The 15,443-nt window shown below is 47.8% G+C and overlaps 1 protein-coding gene across 1 annotated transcript in view; it reads left to right on the forward strand.

Annotated features, from left to right (window-relative positions):
- Positions 1-15,443, forward strand: part of ALDH1L2 (aldehyde dehydrogenase 1 family member L2) — a 202,984-nt gene that overhangs the window by 173,677 nt on the left and 13,864 nt on the right. Inside the window, exons 21-22 of the mRNA XM_063927761.1 lie at positions 5,244-5,349; positions 6,629-6,828. Coding sequence (XP_063783831.1) covers positions 5,244-5,349; positions 6,629-6,828 — 306 coding nt within the window. The remainder of the gene's footprint in view (positions 1-5,243; positions 5,350-6,628; positions 6,829-15,443) is intronic.

Below are 15,443 nucleotides of genomic sequence, written 5' to 3' on the forward strand. Positions count from 1 at the left end.
ATTTTCTCTTACGTCCTAGAGGATGCTGGGGACTCCGTAAGGACCATGGGGATTATACCAAAGCTCCAAAACGGGCGGGAGAGTGCGGATGACTCTGCAGCACCGATTGAGCAAACATGAGGTCCTCATCAGCCAGGGTATCAAACTTGAAAAACTTTGCAAAGGTGTTTGAACCCGACCAAGTAGCAGCTCGGCACAGCTGTAAAGCCGAGACACCTCGGGCAGCCGCCCAAGAAGAGCCCACCTTCCTAGTGGAATGAGCCTTTACAGAATTTGGTAACGGCAATCCAGCCGTAAAATGAGCCTGCTGAATCGTGTTACAGATCCAGCGAGCAATAGTCTGCTTCGAAGCAGGAGCGCCAACCTTGTCGGCTGCATACAGGACGAACAGTGCCCCTGTTTTCCTAACCCGGGCCGTTCTGGCCAAATACATTTTCAAAGCCCTGACCACATCAAGGGACTCGGAATCCTCCAAGTCCCGTGTAGCCACAGGTACCACAATAGGTTGGTTCATATGAAAAGAAGAAACCACCTTGGGCAAAAATTGAGGACGAGTCCGCAACTCTGCTCTATCCACATGGAAAATCAGATAGGGACTTTTGTGAGATAAAGCCGCCAACTCCGACACTTGCATAGCCGATGCCATGACCACTTTCCAAGTGAGATATTTTAATTCCACCGTTTTAAGTGGTTCAAACCAGTAAGACTTAAGGAACCGCAACACCACGTTAAGGTCCCAGGGTGCCACTGGAGGTACAAAAGGAGGCTGGATATGCAGCACTCCCTTCTCAAAAGTCTGGACTTCTGGGAGAGAAGCCAATTCCTTCTGAAAGAAAATGGATAGGGCCGAAATCTGAACCTTAATGGAGCCTAATTTTAGGCCCAAATTCACTCCCGTTTGTAGGAAGTGAAGGAAACGGCCCAAATGGAATTCTTCCGGAGAAGCATTCCTGGACTCACACCACGATACGTACTTCCTCCATATACGGTGATAATGTTTCGCTGTCACGTCTTTCCTAGCCTTTATCAGCGTAGGAATGACCTCATCCGGAATGGCCTTTTCCGCTAGGATCCGGCGTTCAACCGTCATGCCGTCAAACGCAGCCGCGGTAAGTCTTGGAACAGACGGCCCCTGTTGTAACAGGTCCTCTCTGAGAGGAAGAGGCCACGGATCTTCTGTGAGCATTTCCTGCAAATCCGGATACCAGGCCCTTCGCGGCCAATCTGGAACAATGAGAATTGTCTGTACTCCTCTTCGTCTTATGATTCTCAATATCTTTGAGATGAGCGGAAGAGGAGGGAACACATAGACCGACTGAAACACCCATGGTGTCACCAGGGCGTCCACCGCCACTGCCTGAGGGTCCCTCGACCTGGCGCAATACTTCGGTAGTTTCTTGTTGAGGCGTGACGCCATCATGTCTATCTGAGGCAGTCCCCACCGACTTGCAATCTCTGCGAAGACTTCCTGATGAAGTCCCCATTCTCCTGGATGTAGATCTTGTCTGCTGAGGCAGTCTGCTTCCCAGTTGTCCACTCCCGGAATGAAGACTGCTGTCAGGGCACTTACATGATTTTCCGCCCAGCGAAGAATCCTGGTGGCTTTTGCCATTGCCACTCTGCTCTTTGTTCCGCCTTGGCGGTTTACATGCGCCACTGCGGTGATGTTGTCTGACTGGATCAGAACCGGGAGGTCGCGAAGCAAATTTTCTGCTTGTCGAAGGGCGTTGTATATGACCCTCAACTCCAGTACGTTGATGTGAAGACAAGCCTCCTGGCTTGACCAGAGACCCTGGAAGTTTCTTCCCTGTGTGACTGCACCCCAACCTCGGAGGCTCGCGTCCGTGGTTACCAGAACCCAGTTCTGAATGCCGAACCTGCGACCCTCCAGAAGGTTAGCACTCTGCAGCCACCACAGGAGAGATACCCTGGCCCTGGGGGACAGGATGATCATCTGATGAATCTGTAGATGTGACCCGGACCACTTGTCCAGAAGGTCCCATTGAAAAGTTCTCGCATGGAACCTGCCGATGGAATGGCCTCGTAAGTCGCCACCATCTTTCCCAGAACTCGAGTGCAGTGATGCACTGACACCCGTGTTGGCTTCAATAGGTCCCTGACCAAAGACATGAGTTCTTGGGCCTTTTCCATCGGAAGATAAACTCTTTTCCGGTCTGTATCCAGAATCATGCCTAAGAAGGACAAACAAGTCGTTGGAATCAACTGTGACTTTGGGATATTGAGAATCCAGCCGTGCTGTTGCATCACCCTCAGGGATAGTGATACGCTGTTCAGCAACTGTTCTCTCGATCTCGCTTTTATCAGGAGATCGTCCAAGTACGGGATAATTGTGACACCCTGCTTGCGCAGGAGCATCATCATTTCTGCCATTACCTTGGTGAAAATCCTCGGGGCCATGGAAAGCCCAAACGCCAACGTCTGAAATTGGTAATGACAATCCTGTACAGCAAACCCCAGGAACGCCTGATGAGGCGGATATATGGGGACATGAAGGCATGCATCCTTTATGTCCAGGGACACCATATAATCCCCCCGTTCCAGGCTGGCGATGACCGCTCTGAGCGACTCCATCTTGAACTTGAACCTTTTTAAGTATAGGTTTAAGGATTTTAAATTCAAAATGGGCCTGACTGAACCGTCCGGGTTTGGGACTACAAACAGGGTTGAGTAATACCCCATCCCCTGCTGCAGCAGGGGGACTTTAACCACCACTTGTTGAAGACACAATTTTTGAATAGCTTTTAACACTATCTCCCTCTCCGGGGGAGAAGCCGGCAGGGCAGATTTGAAAATTCGGCAAGGGGGCACCTCTTCGAATTCCAGCTTGTAACCCTGGGAAGCAATTTCTATTGCCCAGGGATCCACCTGTGATTGAACCCAGACGTGGCTGAAAAGTCGAAGACGTGCCCCCACTGGGGCGGACTCCCTCAGCGGAGCCTCAGCGTCATGCGGTGGATTTTGTAGAGGCCGGGGAGGACTTCTGCTCCTGGGAACTAGCTGTGGCTGGCAGCTTTTTCCCCTTGCCCTTACCTCTGGCAAGACAGGAAGATCCCCGCCCTCTCTTGGGTTTATGCGACCGAAAGGACTGCATCTGATAATGTGGCGTTTTCTTAGGCTGTGAGGAAACATAAGGCAAAAAGGTTGATTTACCTGCCGTAGCCGTGGAAACTAGGTCTGTGAGACCTTCCCCAAACAATTCCTCACCCTTGTAAGGTAAAACCTCCATATGCCTCTTCGAGTCGGCATCGCCCGTCCATTGTCGGGTCCATAGGGCTCGCCTAGCCGAAATCGCCATAGCGTTGGCCCTGGAACCCAGTAGGCCAATGTCTCTCTGATCATCTCTCATATATAGGACAGCATCTTTAATATGACCCAGGGTCAATAAAATGGTTTCCTTATCCAGCGAATCTATATCAGCCGATAAGGTATCTGTCCACTCTGCTACAGCGCTACAAACCCAAGCCGACGCTATCGCCGGTCTGAGTAAGGTACCAGTATGTGTGTAAATAGACTTCAAGGTAGTCTCCTACCTGCGATCAGCAGGATCCTTGAGGGTTGCCGTATCTTGAGATGGCAGCGCTACCTTTTTGGATAAGCGTGTCAATGCTTTGTCCACCCTTGGGGAGGATTCCGACCGTATCCTGTCCTTAGCCAGGAAAGGATACGCCATAAGAATCCTTTTGGGAATCTGCAGGTTTTTTTCTTGAGATTCCCAAGCCTTGTCAAATAATTAGTTCAGCTCATGAGATGGAGGAAAGGTTACCTCAGGTTTCTTTTCTTTAAACATGTGGACCCTCGTGTCAGGGTCAGGGACAGAGGGTTCATCCGTGATATGCAACACCTCTTTTATAGCAATAATCATATAATGAATACTTTTAACCAATTTTGGCTGCAACTTTGCATCATCGTATTCGACACTGGACATTCCCTGGACTCAGCTTTGTCCAACCTTTTGTGCAATAAATTCACATTTGCATTTAAAACATTCCACATATCCAACCAGTCAGGTGTCGGCGTTGCCGACGGAGACACCAAACTCATTTGCTCCACCTCCTCCCTAGAAGAGCCTTCCGCTTCAGACATGCCGACACACACGCGTACCGACACACCACACACTCAGGGAATTCTCTATCTGGAGACAGTTCCCCCACAAGGCCCTTTGGAGAGACAGAGAGAGAGTCTGCCAGCACACACCCCACGCCAATGACCCAGGGAAAAAATTACCCAGATAGCGCTTTTATTTCTTATATATATAACACTGCGCCAAATTATGTGCCCCCCCCCCCCTTCTTTCAAACCATCTGTCACCGTGTTCAGCAGGGGAGAGTCCGGGGAGCCAGCTTCTCAGCGGTGTGCTGTGGAGAAAATGGCGCTCGTGAGTGCTGAGGATCAAGCTCCGCCCCCTCAGCGGCGTGCTTCGGTCCCGCTCGATTTCTTTTAAAACTGGCGGGGGATGTCAGAATATACAGTGCAGAGCCCATATATGTCCCTTAATGCCAGAACAGAGGTTTAAATTGCTGCCCAGGGCGCCCCCCTGCGCCCTGCACCCTTACAGTGCCTGTCGCGTGTGTGTTGTGTGGGAGCAATGGCGCGCAGTGCTACCGCTGCGAGTTACCTCTATGAAGATCTGAAGTCTTCTGCCGCCTCTGAAGTCTTCTTTCTTCTTATACTCACCCGGCTTCTATCTTCCGGCTCTGTGAGGAGGACGGCGGCGCGGCTCCGGGACGAACAGCTAGGAGAGACCTGCGTTCCGACTCCCTCTGGAGCTAATGGTGTCCAGTAGCCTAAGAAGCAGAGCCTAGCAGTTAAGTAGGTCTGCTTCTCTCTCCTCAGTCCCTCGATGCAGGGAGCCTGTTGCCAGCAGGCTCCCTGAAAATAAAAAACCTAACAAAAATTATTTATTTTCAGGAAACTCAGGAGAGCTCCCTGTAATGCACCCTATCTCCTCTGGGCACAGTATCAAACTGAGGTCTGGAGGAGGAGCATAGAGGGAGGAGCCAGTGCACACCCATATCTAAAGTTCTTTTTAGTGCCCATGTCTCCTGCGGAGCCTGTCTATTCCCCATGGTCCTTACGGAGTCCCCAGCATCCTCTAGGACGTAAGAGAAAACATAGGCTCAGCACAAGAGTGAGACAACCCTCAGCATGATTGATATGTTTCATCACAGATTTGAACCTAGTGATCATGTTATCTGTAATTTATTCTCTATAATATTTTTCAGGATTCTTCATGGAACCAACTGTATTCACAAATGTAGAAGACCATATGTACATTGCACAGGAAGAATCCTTTGGGCCAATAATGGTCATCTCCAAGTTCAAAGATGGGTATGTATTTTTTATTGATTCATCAGACCCATCTTTCTCCTCCAGCAGTAGTTAGACAGAGATGGATGGTTATGGTTACTCTTTAGAGGCAGGACGAAAAACAAGAACCATTTCCTCCTCCTGGCTGTTTCAGAAGCTCCTTTTTTAGTTTATTATGAAATCACACTTTGGGAGTGAGTTAGAAAACCACTTACGACTGCCTGCCACATGAAAATGTCATAACTGCTTCTATTAGATCCAGTTTACCTTGAACTGTTTAAGGCAGTTCCTAAACTCAGTCCTCAAGGCACCCTAACAGTCCAGGTTTTAAGGCTATCCATGCACAGATGGTTAAATCAAATTTACTGAGAAACTAATTAAACCACCTGTGCTTAAGCATGGATAGCCTTAAAACCTAGACTGTTAGGGTGCCTTAATCACTTGCCTACTACTGTGGTTGCATCAGATGCAACCACACAAAGCTGGGCCTTCCCTGACATAGGGACAGATGTATTAAGCCTGGAGAAGTAATAAAGCAGTGACAAGTGGAAGGTGATAACGCACCAGCCAATCATTACGAGTTTGAAAAATGATAACAGCTGATTGGCTGGTGCGTTATCACCTTCCACTTATCACTTTTTTTTATCACTTCTCCAGGCTTAATACATCTGCCCAATAGTCGCATCTGATGTGACCCGTTAGAAGGCCAATTGTGCGGCTGCTCACGGAGGGGACTCCCCGACCACCTTGCTTTCTGTTCCCCTATGCCACTGCTTTAAACCGTTCAATGTAAACTGGATTTAATAGAAGGAGCACTACTAAATCCAGTGTAAACTGAATCTTGTAGTGATAGCCAAAATGGAGACCCTTTAAACAAACTTTAGTTCCCCCAAATTAATAAAAAGATTTATAAGTGTTAGGGAACTCCCATATTTTCCAATAACTTACACTGACAGATGAGCTGGAGGGTATATAGTGTTTTATTTTAAAGAAAGTGATTATGAAAAAAAGAAATGTCACTCACCCCAAATGTTCATAAAAAGTATATGTATGCTTATTGGGGTATGAGGTCCTGTGTCTGTCTGGCTGTTGTTATTATATGTTTATCACTCATAAGTTGCTGCTACCAAGACATGTATCACCCTCCCGCCTCCTGTATGCCACTGCTTTCTGCTTTCATTACTGACCTCCTGAAAGTACATCAGTGCACTCTCCCTGTCAGACCTTAAACTGCTCGGTATACAGTTTGTCTTATATCTGGTGTAAATTTGGTGTCAGTTCTTTTGTTTTGCTCACACAGCGATGTTGATGGAGTTCTAGCACGAGCCAATTGCACAGACTTTGGGCTAGCTTCTGGAGTTTTTACAAGAGACATAAGTAAGGCCATGTATGTGAGCGAGAAGCTGGATGCTGGAACGGTTTTTATCAACACATACAACAAAACCGATGTTGCAGCACCATTCGGAGGATTCAAACAGTCTGGATTTGGCAAAGACTTGGGTAAATATTGCAACTAATTTATCCACAACATTATTTTACATTGAGGTGGCAGGATAGAGGGTAATATATATATATATATCTGCTGCATTTCATAAGGAGCATTGTTGTTTCTGTTTCTATTACACACAGTTGTTGGTAATTCCATATTAATAGAAAAATATCTTGATACAAAAATGGGGATCTATTATCTAAATGCTAAGTTTTTTACATACGTTGTGTCCATAGTTTGAATCATCTTACTTAAAATATGGCAAATCCATACAAAACTATCTTTTTTTTCCCCACACTGTCCTGGGCATACTTATAAAGCAGTTTAGTGGTGCTCCTTGCAATGATGCCCCAGCTCTGAACTGCAGGATTATTACTTGGCCTGAACTGTCAGGATCAGACAGTATTTTAGTACTTGAGGGGTAAATGTAATAGCCGATGAATTGCAGTTATTAGCAAGAATCTCAACAAGTCTGGCCGATGTTTTAAAGTGGCAATCATTAAAAAAGACAAACCAACCTGGTTTTGCTTTTTAAATGATTGCCCCTTTAATAAATTGAGCAGACCCACCAGAAAGTCACTGATGCCTGCACTGAGCTGGCTGTTAAATTTACCCGTAAGTGATGGACAACTATTCATAAAGCAGCGTCTTTCACCTCTGGGGGAACGTTACCCAGTGTCCAAACTGAATCTGTAAAAGTAACTAGTCACTTTCTTTTATATAAAAGTTCTATTTTGGGTTCCTCTTTTAAATGTAGAAAAAAATGATCTAGCATAGAAACGGGTACATTCAGTTTTAAATATAAAAGCTGTAAATTTGCTAGGGTGTATGAGGCTAATAAAAATGAATGCTTGTCTTAGAAGGGTCCTATATGAATGTGGCTGTCTGATAGTATTGACAATTGCTGTATTTGACCTGATAAACCAACTGCATTTAAAAACCTGTCCCGTGAAAGTAGTGCAGTGTGTAAAACTGATTGAGCTGCTATTGTGTCCACCAAGAATTGGACCGGTGTGTCATCAACATGGACTGTCACCATTGGTTCTTGGGTCTTAATGGTTACTGCAGTACACATATGGGACACAGGACTGCCGGACTATCACCAGTAATGGGTCCAGTTTCCCCTCCCATCCCTTGCTGGGAGAGTGCTGTCTGGTCTATTATGCTTGTGATCCACTGGCTGCAGTGGTTCGAGGATAATCGTTATTTGCTAGCCGGGGTGGCACAAGCTGCTTAGACGGGATGTGATCAAACAAAGCGTCAACAGTTTCAGATAAATTATGGTAATGTCCTTTAGCCTTCTCCTACCACATCCCTAAGGGTAGCTTCCTTCCATCCCAATTTAGTGGTGGACACAAGGTGCTTTAATTTGGTATTCAAGCCCATCATAAAGCATGATACTAGCAGAGGTCTGTGTGCGTCGTCATCATCATTCATCTATACCGTCTCTCCAGCACAGTGGGGTAACTCTTCTTTAAAAATACACTAAAACGGTCTCATTAGGCTTCTGGGAAATATCAAGTAATTTGTCCCATTGCAGTACAAGGGGGTAAGTTCATTTTAACTGTTGACACAGTTGAGCTACAATAGTGTCTATGTCTGGCGTTGGACCTCCGGTTCTAATTCAATCGCTGTTATTAACTGGGTCGCTTCCTCCTCTTTTTGCTTCAAGTCTCTATTAGAATGTAAGCTTTCACGAACAGGGCCCTCTTCCATCATGTGCCTTTACGTCTTTTACTTAACCTATCTTCTTTTCAATACTCCCTTTGATGGCACCAAATCCCTCAGTTTTCTGCCACCCTGATCCTTATTTCAGTGCTGTTACTGACGCAGCTATGTTTATATACCCTGTACTTGTCCTATATTGTATTGAATTGTAAGTCACTGTCTTCATGTTTTGCTTATTTGTTTACTCTGTAATTGGGCACTGCGGATCCCATGTGGCGCCATATAACATAGGATTTTAATTACCTACCGGTAAATCCTTTTCTCGTAGTCCATAAGGGATATTGGGGAGACTTAGTACGATGGGGTCCAAAGGAGCTGGTGCACTTTAAAATTTCTTCACTGGGTGTGCTGGCTCCTCCCCTCTGTGCCCTCTCCCACAGGCAGTTATAGGTAAAACAGTGGCCAAAGGAGAGAGGACATATATGAGAGAAGGAACATAACAAGCAGTATGGATGGTGTAATGGTAGGCATTACTGTCTCACAGCACTGAGGTCATGGGTTCGATTCCCACCATGGCCCTAACTGTGTGGAGTTTGTATATTCTCCCTGTACTTGCATGGGTTTCCTCCGGGTACTCCGGTTTCCTCCCACAATCCAAAAATATACTGGTAGGTTAATTGGCTCCCTTCAAAATGAACCCTAGTGTGAATGTGTGTGTGTGTGTGTGTGTGTGTGTGTGTGAAATTAACCCTAGCGTGAATGTGTGTGTGTGTGTACATGTGGTATGGAATATAGATTGTAAGCTCCACTGGGGCAGGGACTGATATGAATGGCCAAGTATTCTCTGTAAAGCGCTGAGGAATATGTGTGCGCTATATGAATAACTGGTAATAATAATAATAATAATAATAATAACAACAAGGAGTGGTGAGCACATATACCAGCACACCACTAACATACAACAACCAGCAACGGCTGGTAACAATAACAGCAACAGCTGAACATGTAACCACATAAAAAAGAACCTGCAGAAAAGTCAACGCACTGAGGCGGGCGCCCAATATCCCTTATGGACTACGAGAAAAGGATTATTTTCTCTAGCATCCATAAGGGATATTGGGGAGACTTAGTACGATGGGGACGTCCCAAAGCTTCCAGAACGAGCGGGAATGTGCGGAGACTGCTGCAGCAATGCTTGCCCAAACTGGGAATCCTCTTTGACCAGGGTATCAAACTTGTAGAACTTAACAAAAGTGTTCTTCCCCGGCCAGGTAGCAGTTCGGCATAGTTGCAAGGCCGAGACTCCACGGTCAGCCGCCCAGGAAGAGCCCGCCGATCTTGTAGAGTGGGCCTTCAGAGACTTAGGAACAGGTAAGGCTGCTGACACATAGGCCTGTTGGATAGTAAGCCTAAGCCAATGAGCAATGGATTGCTTCGAAGCAGGACAACCCTTTTTCTGTACATCAGAGCACGAACAAGGAATCCGTCTTTCTGATCCGAGCCGTTCGCCTGACATAGACCTTTAAGGCTCGCACAGCATCCAATGTCTCCGGAGGAGCAGAAGTGCCAGAACTTGACGGAACCACAATAGGTTGATTCAAGTGGAATGCAGAGACAACCTTTGGTAGGAACTGCTGCCAAGTCCGGAGCTCCACTCTATCCTCGTAAATGACCAAGTATGGACTTTTACACAATAAGGCCTCCAATTCTGAGACACGCCTAGCAGAAGCCAGGGCCAGTAACATCACTGTCTTCCACGTGAGGTACTTATCTTCTACCGTCATCAGAGGTTCAAACCAGGAGGACTGTAGGAAGTCCAACACCACATTCAAATCCCAGGGTACTGTAGGCAGCACAAAAGGAGGTTGTATGTGGAGTACCCCTTGCAAGAAGGTCTGAACTTCTGGCAGCACTGCCAATTTCTTCTGAAAGAAAATGGAGAGAGCTGAAATCTGGACCTTAATGTAACCCAGACGTAAGCCCTTATCCACACCAGCCTGCAGAAAATTTAAGAAACGTCCCAAGTGTAACTGTGCAGGCGGACACGTGCGTTCCTCGCACCAAGAGACAAATCTTCTCCAGATATGATGATAGTGTTTTGACGTCACAGGTTTCCTGGCCTGAACCATGGTAGCAATAACCTTCTTGGAAAGGCCCTTGCGAGCTAGGATGTTCCGCTCAACCTCCATGCCGTCAAAGTCCGGGTAGACGAACGGTCCCTGTTGAAGAAGATCGCTTCTGAGTGGTAGAGGCCAATGATCTTCGACGGGCATGTCCAGAAGATCCGCGTACCACGCCCTCCGAGGCAATCAGAATTGCCTGGACTCCTTGATTTCTGATTCGCTTGCGCACCCACGGGAGCAAAGGAATCAGAGGAAATGGGTAGATCAGCTGGTAAGGCCAAGGCGACATCAGTGCATCCACTGCCCTCCCCTGAGGGTCCCTGGTTCCTGAGCAATACCAGTGACGCTTCTTGTTGAGTCGAGAAGCCATCATGTCTATCTGTGGACTGCCCCACCGGTGGATGATCTGCTAGAACACCTGATGGTGGAGTCCCCACTCCCCCGGGTGGAGACCGTGACGACTCAGGAAATCCGCTTCCCAGTTGTCCACACCCAGAATGAAGATTGCCTTCATTCCGCCCAAAGGAGTATCTTTGACACCTCTTGCATGCAGGCTCTGCTTTTTGTCCCTCCTTGCCGATTGATGTACGCCACCGCTGTGGCGTTGTCCGACTCAACTTGGATCGCGTGATCCGTGAGCAGCAGAGAGGCCTGAAGCAGAGCATTGTAGATCGCACAAAGTTCCAGAATGTTGATCGGAAGGAGGGCTTCGTGGGCTGACCACCTGCCCTGGAACTGCGCCCCTTGGTTGACAGCTCCCCATCCTTTCAGACTCGCATCTGTCGTGAGGAGGGTCTAATCCTGAATCCCGAAACTCCGGCTTTCCAGGAGATTGGAGGACTGCAGCCACCACAGGAGGGAAATCCTGGCCTGAGGTGACAGCCGAATCATCCGGTGCATCTGTAGATGTGATCCGGACCACTTGCTCAGGAGATCCAATTGAAATGTTCTGGCATGGAACCTCCCATACTGGATCGCCTCGTATGAGGTGACCATCTTCCCCAACAATCTGATGCAATGATGGATGGACACTCGAGCTGGTCGGAGCACCATGCGGACCATCTCCTGAAGTGTTCTCGCTTTGTCCTCTGGGAGGAACACCTTCTGGGCCACCGTATCCAGTAACATCCCCAGGAACAGGAGCCGCTGAGTTGGCTTCACGTGGGACTTCTGTAGATTGAGAATCCACCCATGCTGTGCCAGAATTTGGATAGTGTGGTTGATATAGAGCAATAAAAGCTCCCTGCATTTTGTTTTTATCCGAAGATCATTCAGATAAGGGACAACATTGACCCCCTGGACCCAGAGTTGGAACATCATCTCCACCATCACCTTTGTGAATACCCTCGGAGCCGTGGACAGGCCAAAGGGTAGTGCCTGGAACTGGTAGTGATCGTCCAGGAGGGCAAACCTCAGATAAGCCTGATGAGGTGGCCAAATTGGAATATGAAGGTAGGCGTCCTTGATAGCCAAGTAAACCAGGAATTCCTGTTCTTCCAGGCCCGCAATCACTGCCCTCAGGGTTTCCATTTTGAACTTGAAAACCTTTAGGTAAGGGTTCAAGGACTTTAGATTCAAAATGGGCCTTACAGAGCCTCCGGCTGCGGTACCATAAACAGGTTGGAGTAATAACCCCTGCCTTATAGTGGTATTGGCACTGGAACAATGACGTGGGACTGGACCAACTTTCGGATGGCCTGTTGCAACGTAACTTGCGTATCCTCCAAAGCTGGCAAGCTTGATTTGAAAAAATCGTTGGGGAGAAGCACCGTCGAACTCCAGCTTGTAGCCCTGAGAAATTAGGTCCCTTACCCAGGTATCGTGGCAGGAGCTTTCCCAGATATGGCTGAAGTGACGCAGTCGAGCTCCCACCTCGAGATCTCTTTGGGGTGGGTGGGCACCGTCATGCTGAGGACTTAGTGGAAGCAGAACTGGCGCTCTGTTCCTGAGAACCAGTGTTTGCAGGTCTTTTTGACTTACCTCTGGTGCCTCTATTCGCATTGGAGGCACCTCTGGCCCTAGATCGAAATCTGTTAGACCAAAAGGACTGAACAGACGGCCCCGGGTAGGAATGCCTAGCCGGCGGGGCTCCAGAGGGGAGAAACGTGGATTTCCCAGTCGTAACTTTGGAAATCTACGTATCCAACTCAACCCCAAAGAGCCATTCCCCAGAAAAGGGGAGGGATTCCACACTGCGCTTGGATTCTGCGTCCGCTATCCACTGACGCAACCACAAAGCCCTGTGCGCCGACACTGCCATGGCAGAAGTCCTAGCATTAATATTGCCCATCTCCTTGAATGAGTCACACAGGACGCGTGCAGTGTCCTAAATGTGCTTCAGGAGAGTCACCGTAAGGACCAGAGGCAAATTCCCGGACAGGCCCTCCTGAATTGTAGAAGCCCACGTGTGAATGGCATGGGTCATCCAGCAACCCACTATGACTGGCCTCTGCGATGCACCAGCTGCTGTGTAGATAGACTTTAGTGTAGTCTCTATTTCTGCAGCGGGGTACACTGGTATTCCACAAGGAATAACATCGGGTTGTAGAGTTGGATGTTGATCCGAGACACCAACAGGCTAAAGCTTTGACTGTTTCCAGGATGCACTGCACCGCCTCCTCTATAGCCCCGCCTCCAGGCACTGGAGCTCAGTTTGTAAGTTGGTGCCTGCAGTGCAGGCAACTAATAGGTGGGGTTGCGCTAGGCAGCCCTAATAAGAGCTTTTTAAGAAGAAAGAAGACTTCAAGGACTGCAGCACAGGTATGTCATGCTGACATTTTGTGCTGCGGCTCCATCCCCTCCCCCAGCGTCGCTGCATACTCCAGCGTCCTGGTTGCCGGGTACTTGCAGCGGAGGCGCTCCGGTCATCAGGCACACATCACCGCTGCTGCTCTCCTGGATCACTTCAGGGACCCGACAAAATCACGATCCGGTCGCAGTCCTAGGAGACGAACCACGCCGCTGGCGTGGACACTGTGGCTGTGCAGGAACACCACTATATCCATCAGGGCAGGGAGCACAGGTCAGATTTACTAAAATCCGTTTAGTATAGGCTCCATAGTACCCGGTGGTGAAGTCCAGCAGAGGGGATAAGGCGCTGACCTGTAGCCCCTCCCCCAGCTCCAGGTGACATCTACAGCAGGTGTTCCCGCCCTGGAGCAGCATCTGTCTCCCTCACTCCCTGTCAGCGTTTGGGCACCATTTCACAGAGCTGCGTTGTTCCTGGGACTGCTGGGCACTGTCTCAACTGTAAAGCCGCCTGTCTCATCAGCGCTGTGCATTTACAGGACACTTAAGTATTCTACATGTCGTTTAGACAGCATTAGTTAAGAACAAGTGCACTACTATATGAATATTTAGTACAAGTATTCTGTGATCTACATCCAGTGTTTACTGTGCATTGTTATATCTGTATACATACAGTACATATCTCTGTAGTATTACTAGTCCAGTGCAGTCTTATTGTTTATATGTAATAATTTCTGCATTGTACCTGTGACTGTGTGTGCCTATAGCTGCTGTGTGGATTCTATTCTGTGTATCACACATATTACTATCACTATATTCTATACCCTGGGGAACTAAGTGCGTCAGGGTCTCATATACTATATAGTGTTCCACAGGATATACTGTTTGTATTTTGCACTGTGTGTTTCAGTCACCTCATACCACTTAATTCCTCTGTTTGTGCTCTGCATTGCAGTCACATATCTTAGGGTTTTTTTGTCGGGTATTGTGTTTGTCTGGCTATATTGTACTGATACGCCCTAAGGCTACATTACCAATAATGTCTGCTGCACAGGGCGGGAAATCCGCAGACGCTCTTGCATCATGCAGTGCTGGCGCCATGGAGGGAATTATTTCTGCTGAGGGTCCAGGTACTGGGTGTTCTGCACCCCCTAGTCAGCCCGCAGCACCTGTGGCAGATCCACCTTGGGCTGCATTTTCAAATATACTGACTACGCTTGTAACAAGACTTACGCCCCCTGTGGGACCTCCTGTGCCATTACAGCCACATATTGTCCCTGTAGTTAATCCACCATGGGCGGATACTCTGTCAACCCAGTTACAGCAATTAAATCAGTCCTTGGTTAAACAAGAACCTAACCCTCAACCTTTTGGGACCAAAGGGTCATCGAAGCGGGCCATTTCTTCCTCACAATCCTCTAATATTTTGGATGATTCCTCTGATTCGGATGGGGAATATACTGATCCATCAGATGCTGATACTGCTGCTTCTGATGAAGATTCTACAACACAGGTTGATGTTCCTGACCTGGTGGAGGCGATCAAGCTGATTCTTCAGATTGATGATGAGATTGACCCTCCTGATACGTCTAAGAAACCTGATAAGTTTAAACGTCAGAAGGTTACTAAATTAGTCTTACCACATTCTGACCATTTAATTGACATATGTCAGGAACCCTGGTCTTTTCCATGAAATAAATTTTCCCTGTCAAAAAGATGCTAGCTCGTTATCCTATCTCTGCGGAGTTGAGTAACAAGTGGGAAACCCCGCCACCAGTGGACTCACATGCAGCCCGTCTTGTGGTGTCATCTACTCTGCCTGTCACCACCGTCACCTCTTTGAAGGAACCGACGGATAAGCGTGTGGAGGGTTGCTTGAAGTCTATTTACACTCTTACAGGTGCTGTACATAGACCCACTATGGCAGCCTCTTAGGCTGCAAAAGGCATTGAAGCATGTGTTCAAGCAATTGAGGAAGAGCTACCTCTGAATTTTTCTGACACTGACAGACAATATCTGTCCTATATTACCACAGCCTCCCACTATATTCAGGACGCAGCCTCTGATGCAGGCGTTATGGCGGCCAA

This window comes from Pseudophryne corroboree, chromosome 6 (assembly GCF_028390025.1).
Source record: "Pseudophryne corroboree isolate aPseCor3 chromosome 6, aPseCor3.hap2, whole genome shotgun sequence".
Lineage (NCBI taxonomy): Eukaryota > Metazoa > Chordata > Amphibia > Anura > Myobatrachidae > Pseudophryne > Pseudophryne corroboree.